Source organism: Cynara cardunculus, assembly GCF_001531365.2.
Source record: "Cynara cardunculus var. scolymus isolate 2C chromosome LG 6, CcrdV1, whole genome shotgun sequence".
NCBI lineage: Eukaryota > Viridiplantae > Streptophyta > Magnoliopsida > Asterales > Asteraceae > Cynara > Cynara cardunculus.
The window spans coordinates 15424887-15431401 of NC_037533.1; the positions used below are offsets into that span (position 1 = coordinate 15424887).

At 35.0% G+C, this 6515-nt stretch overlaps 1 protein-coding gene across 4 annotated transcripts; it reads right to left on the bottom strand.

Annotated features, from left to right (window-relative positions):
• Window positions 1-1213: 1213 nt before the first annotated feature.
• On the bottom strand, window positions 1214-5102 carry LOC112514991 (peptidyl-prolyl cis-trans isomerase FKBP16-1, chloroplastic). 4 transcript variants are annotated; one of them, XR_003069454.1, is made up of 8 exons: window positions 5009-5102; window positions 3797-3970; window positions 3647-3681; window positions 3107-3200; window positions 2957-3017; window positions 2635-2680; window positions 1726-1813; window positions 1214-1408 (listed from the first exon to the last, which is right to left on the bottom strand). XR_003069454.1 is itself a non-coding variant. In XM_025121655.1 (8 exons), exons 1-8 carry the CDS (start codon window positions 5056-5058, stop codon window positions 1331-1333), a joined length of 609 nt encoding a protein of 202 aa, XP_024977423.1. In that variant the 5' UTR covers window positions 5059-5102; the 3' UTR covers window positions 1214-1330. The 4 variants fall into 4 exon arrangements, 3 of the variants coding, with proteins under 3 accessions (XP_024977423.1, XP_024977424.1, XP_024977425.1); XM_025121655.1 differs by having other exon boundaries at window positions 1726-1796; XM_025121656.1 differs by having other exon boundaries at window positions 1726-1796; window positions 3797-4027; window positions 5009-5063.
• Between the last annotated feature and the right edge of the window lie 1413 nt (window positions 5103-6515).

A 6515-nucleotide genomic window follows, 5' to 3' on the forward strand; every position in this document is an offset into this window, starting at 1 on the left:
ATTTATTATGATTTAAATATTTATGAAAGATGAATAAAGTTTATTAATTATGATCAATATTTTATATTATGAAATAATCAAAACTTCTATGAAATTACATATTCATCAAATTAAATGAACGGTTGAGATTAAGTTATATTGGTTGTACAAATGTAAAGAGTTATATAATAACCCACATCTCTCTCTCTCTCTCTCTCTCTCTATATATATATATATATATCAATTTTTTATGATATATTTAAATTTATATTTTATTCAAAAATAAAAACATTATGGTTTTTTCAAAACCACTAAAAACCCGTATTGTATCGACAGAGACAAAAAATAAAACGAAACATTAAAATTGAGATAAATCTCGCTGCATTATACAAGCACCGTTCTAGTTAAAATAAATATTATTGAACTGCAAAAAATAAAATGGATTTTAAGAACATTAAAAAAATCATAAAAAGGCACATTTTTATGGCATAAATAATAACCGGCCCTTTCATTGGTTAAATATTTTTCTAATTTTATATTTATTTTTAAAAAAAATTCCTTCATCATTATTAATGAAAGCATTTGTCCATATATTTAATTTAGGGCCATTTACCAAACGCTTACCAAGTCACTTTATTTTACCGGTTGAATATGGCAAAAACTAAGAATTTTACCCGATAAGAGCAAGACAATAATCTCGAGTCTCATCCAGTAAAAGAAGACGATGATTCTTACCATAGTTAGCACTTACCATGACAAATTGTTGCATACGATGCGTTTTAATGAATAAAATCTTGTCCGGTAAGCAAGCGATAGTGTTGAATTTTACCGGTAAATGCTTACCGGGTAAGTGTTTAGGTACACGGTCGCTTAGATTCTCAAAACCAAATTTAAGGCTAAGGTTTTGGCACCACCTTGCATGTATCATATGGTGCAGTAGTAGAGACAAAGATTGACAGAAAAAATAGCTATGATTGAATGTACAAATCATATGACGGATCACTTTGCATGCATTCCATGGATAAGCATACATCATAGACCATGGACCATGGATGGAAAACAACATACCATCTTTTGGTCAACTAGTCAAACTAGACCATTTCAAAATCCCATTTTGCCAGCTCAACCGGCAAATAAACGTTACCCGTTTTGGGGGGGGGGGGGTTTCTTGACTGTTATTTTCAAGACCCTGTATGAGTAGTTGGCGTGTGTGAAAGTTGGTCAGGACACTCACTGTCTAACGAAAATCCCAATTTGTGTGCAAAACCCTAGTCTTGATCATTCATTACAAGTTGAAAACAATGTGTTGTATCACAACTTACTTCCATAATCACAATGTTTCATAAAAGATTCATAAAACCTTCAAGAGTTGCACTTCAAATATCAAGGGCTCCTTAACATGAGACAAAAGGCTCCGTCGAGGACCAAACTGCAACACATAATGTAATTCACAGTAGTGTATACGTATATAGGGTTGGGTTCTAGTGAGAATGAGTGTTATGGTGAGAAGGATAAGAAGGGATCTCCACCCTTTGATCAATCCTAATTGAAGATGGTTCGAGATTAAAAGTGATCAAGGGTTCAAATCCCTTCTTACACTTCTTACCTTAACTTCTATTCTCACACAATCCTCTCTCTCTCTCTCTCTCTCTCTCTATATATATATATATATATATATATATATACTTATAGAGCATACAGCAAAGAGTTAGATTCATGTTCATATAGAGGAAAATTTGGGCAAACCTCATCGGGGATTGGTCCCAAGTTTTTGTTAACATATCCTACAGCAGGAGGTATCAATGCCCTTCTCTTCCCTGAAAATGTATGCTAGCTGCGATCAAATTTGGAGAGTGTTTTCAAAACCTAAATGCCCCACCCAGCAAATGTAACCCGAAGGTAGGATAGGGGGCAGGATGTACAGTAAAAGGTTAAGTACAAATTTTGAGAGCCCAACTACAACCACAGATTGGCAAAAAGGGGATCTTTTAAAACAACTTTCTACCTAAAAAGCAAACAAAAAATGTTGAAAAGATTTACTTTTTGATTGTTTACTAAAAAGTTTGAGCTATCATGAGTGAGATGTTGAGAACACACATTTTTAAAAGGACAATTAACTCAATAACCTAAAGCTGGTGATGATGAGACAAAAATTGTAGAAACTTATCAAATGTTTTTAACAAAAAAATAAGAGAAAAGGATATCAAGATTGCTTAATTTTTTTGACTTTTTGAGAAAACAGGAAGGTGGTATTATTTTGGGGTTAACAAAAGCCAAAAAAGGCCACTTAATGAGGAAAGCAGAGGCTTGTCTTTCATGAATTGTGGGTATAATGTTACACATAAGTTATGGGCTGTTTGGCAGTTGTTGAATGATTAAGTTGTCGGAATGATTAAGAGGCTCTCATGATATAGTACAAAATGAAATATAATTGTTTGGTAATTGTTTACGATGAAATTAGGGTGCAAAATGGTTAAGGGAGACCCATGATACAAAATCACTTGGAGGGTTTTGCCAAAGAAGATTCACCTCTTAACGATTCAGAGGTTACCTCTTAACGATTCAGAGGTTGCCTCTCAATGGAACTATTAAGAGGTAAGCAAACAACCCCGTAGAGAACAATGCCAAACTAACATATGTGAATAGAATACATACCTCCAACCTTCATTCCCATTATGACTTCCTTCAAACCCTTTATAATCTGTCAAATTGACAACTAGCTATATCAGTTGCACATAATCCGGCATGCCAAAGATTATTAACTAGCAGCACTACCTTCAATGTACCAAATGATATAGGGATAGATGAATCTTTTTACATTTTCCGATCTAAAATCATTCAAAAATTCAAAATACACGTCATTTTTTTAGTCGATGGTATTTTTTCTAGTTGATTTAACTTATTTAGTGCTAGTATTTTCAGTCTAAGAATACAAACAAACGAGTTCATGCTGCATGATGTTTAAATGACCGCTAACCTCCTTCTCATTCAGAGGAAGTATAACTGGTGAACTTTCTCCACTAAATTGATCCACGGTACTGCAAATTTAAAGAAATGACTAAACTGTACGTTCGATGTATGACATAAAAGAAATTAATATCTGACAGCAAGAATTTTTCAATGCTACCTGTGAACAAAATACCCATTTGCCCGCCGACAGACGTAATTGACTTCAACCAGGTCCCCTTCACAAGCCTCTCGACCTTCCCCATCAATGATATCTACGAAGGGAAACGTGATGAACTATCATACAATGATCAAGGCGAAGCAGTGACTCTACATACAGGTACGAAAGCATGTTGGACCCTTTATTAGTGTCATTTTGAAATAAGCTCAACAGTATGACATTCCTATCCATAGCTCCGCCAGTGAAAATTCGGGTGGGTCTGATACCAATTATAAGATTGGGCCAAAAAGGGAAAGCCTCAAATTTTTTGCCTGGTCTAGTTTTAACAAGAGAATGCAAGGTTCAAACTCATAGGATCTTTTAGAAGCACAAACTACATAGGCTACCTGATTTCATTTAGAATGCAAGGGGATGGAAGCAGTAAATTTGGGCCAAAATACTCCATTCCATTTCAACCCATGCCTAATTAAACCACTTAAAACTACATAAGCTACCTGATAATCTTGCACATTAAGTGATGAACGTAAAATGAGAAATTACCTTGTATCCGTACTCCACTATCAAGTTTCTCGGTCCTGAATGCTTCCAAGTCAAATAGAAATTGCACACAAATACAAGCAACAATTGATAAAGCTTAAACAAAGTTGAAGAAGCTGACTGATAAAATAAAAAACTTCATAGAATGCATACCTAATAACCTCAGGCTCCGTCACCAGGGCTTCAGCAAGGGGAGGATTATTCAATAAAATCGGTATGAAACCAAATGAGTGCAAAACCCGCCTTCTTGGAAACATTTTGCTTGTTGGTAATTGTTGGTTTGAGTTTTCGGCCACATAATTTTTGGATTCACCAGGTCTCGGAAAACTGTGTTCCCGACACAATGATGGCTAAGATTTCACGGTCATGAACTAGTCTTGGACTCTTTGTTAGGCATTAAGCATGCATTAGCTGTTAARTAGAGTATAATTTTGTACTTTCCAGCTTAATCGCAGCTGAAGCTATGTAGATATGACTTCATTCAACTTTGTTATTAGAATTATATGCAAATATGCATGAATCTAGTGTCTTACTTATGAAACATGGAATTAGTGTGAACTAATTAGTAATTGCAGCTAGTTAAGCCTTGTCTTTTTCTACTGCAAAATAGGTTTGCTTGAGTAACAGTCATGAAGGCATTGGTACTGTGTGATTATAAGAAGAGAATATGACAATCTTACCAATATTTTTCGAACTTAAAACCCTGTTAACAAAAAGAAAACACAAGGCTAGCAAGCATTTGGCAATACTTGGTGCTATTTGAAAATCATAGCTCAAATGGGACCATTCCTAGCAGCATTGTTAGCTGACTCGAATTGTTATTCCTATGAAGAACCAAATATCTAAACATCTAGGGGAAAGAGATATTTGAAGACATCACTTCCAGAAAACCAAAAAGTCTATCAAAATCAATCAAAAAACCCGAAAAAGCATTCCTCGAAATAACAAAAAAACGAAGAAGCCCCTCAAAATGGTGGAATTAGGCTAAAAACACAACCGACCACTTTGCAGCCTTTAATCTACCTTCCCCACTAGCCAAAAAATCTGGATTCTGTCACTGGTTACCGATGATTTCCAAATAACACCATGCTTCATGAATCATGCTTGCTAACCATGTGTTCGCTAGTCAGCAAAGTTTTACGATCGAACAATAACCATTGATTAGTAAAGATCTTCATATTTTCTTCTAGCAATCACAGAGTAATCTACGGAATCGTTTCAATTGTTTTGGCAAACTAGAAATCATGCTCGATAAAATAACAGAGAATGTTGACGCTAGAGCTTACTAAATTAACAATTGAAAACAGAAATTGGCATCACGTAATACTAAATCACACACTTCCATTAGTAAAAGAAAGGTGATACCATTGAGAACTGAAAGCGCTGATTATGTTTTGGAACGGAAAAGATTCCATGGCTCCAGATGAATTGATTTGAAAGAGTGAGGAGGTTGCACGCAACGGATAAGGGGGGAGCCTTGAAAAAAGGGCAAAGGATAAATCCTTTTTTAGTATTTACACAAATGGTCCATCGGGTTACCTTTCTTACAACTTTGGTCCTTTAGAAAGTTAACTAAGGGGACCGTTACTAAATTGTTACATGGTAAGCGTTTATCAACATCACTTACCTTACTAATTGAGCATGCTAAGAATCGAGAATCTTACCCGATAAAAGACATGACAAAGACTGAGAGTCTTACCTGTTAAGTGACGGAAACGACTCTTACTCAGGTTTAAAACGCTTACCAACGATCCATTTTGATGACAAATAATGTTACACGATAAGGTAAGTGGGTATGCATTTGATAACGACCCTAAAGTGTACATTTACCAAAATTTTATGGGTAAATGATCACTACGATAAGCTGACTACTTTGAATGAGTGCTACTAAAGATCGTTGTTTATCGATCGATTTGTATTAAATCACCTTTACTGTTAAAAGCTTTATTTCAATCTCTCTCTTATGGCAGTGTGCGATAGGGATGGTGATTTGCTCGACCCGGTGGGGGACCCGGTTCATCCGACCCGAAACGGGGATTCCCCTCTAAAACGGATCATCGGGCCGAGGATCCCAGTAGACTCAAACCGAGGACGAGGATCCCCGGTAGAATCAAATTAAATAATACTATTTATGGGGTTTGACCGAGGATTACTAGAGATTTGACCAGAGACGAGATGATAATCCCCGTACCCGTCGGGACCGGAGATTACAAAAACCGCCCCATCCCTGCCCCGTTGCCATGCCTATGTGGCGATCAACATTGATTCTCAGTCATATCTTAATTTTATTTTGCTAAAAACCCTGTCTCTTAATTGGATAAGAGCCTTATTACCGGTTAGGAGGTGGTAAGAACATCTCCAACAACTATGCTAAAATAAAGAAAAATGAGATTTTAGTAACTTTTCTGCTCCAACAACTATGTTATCTTGTATACTAAAATAGAAAGAAAAAAAATAGATAGTAGAATCTTCAAATTTAGAGAAATCTCTAAAACTACATATATAAGAGAGAGAAATAATATTTTATTCTTTCTCACCAGGAGACATTGAAATTAAGTTGTTACAAGAGAAAAATACTTTTTTATTAAAATATTTATACTATATTATAAAGCATTTGACTAAAACTCTTAAAAACTCTTAAAACTCTTAAACTCTTAAAAACTCTTAAACTCTTAAAAACTCTTAAACCCGTTCATCCCTATCCGATTTCATCCCATATCTGAATTCGTGTAACTAACTGCAGATAAACACAATCAAATACAAGACAAACATCTCATTTTAAATATAAAAAATCTAAAATATAATTAGGATAATCATTGAGTTATAACAGAATACTTAATTATTATCTTTATAAAATGTTATATTATTAAAC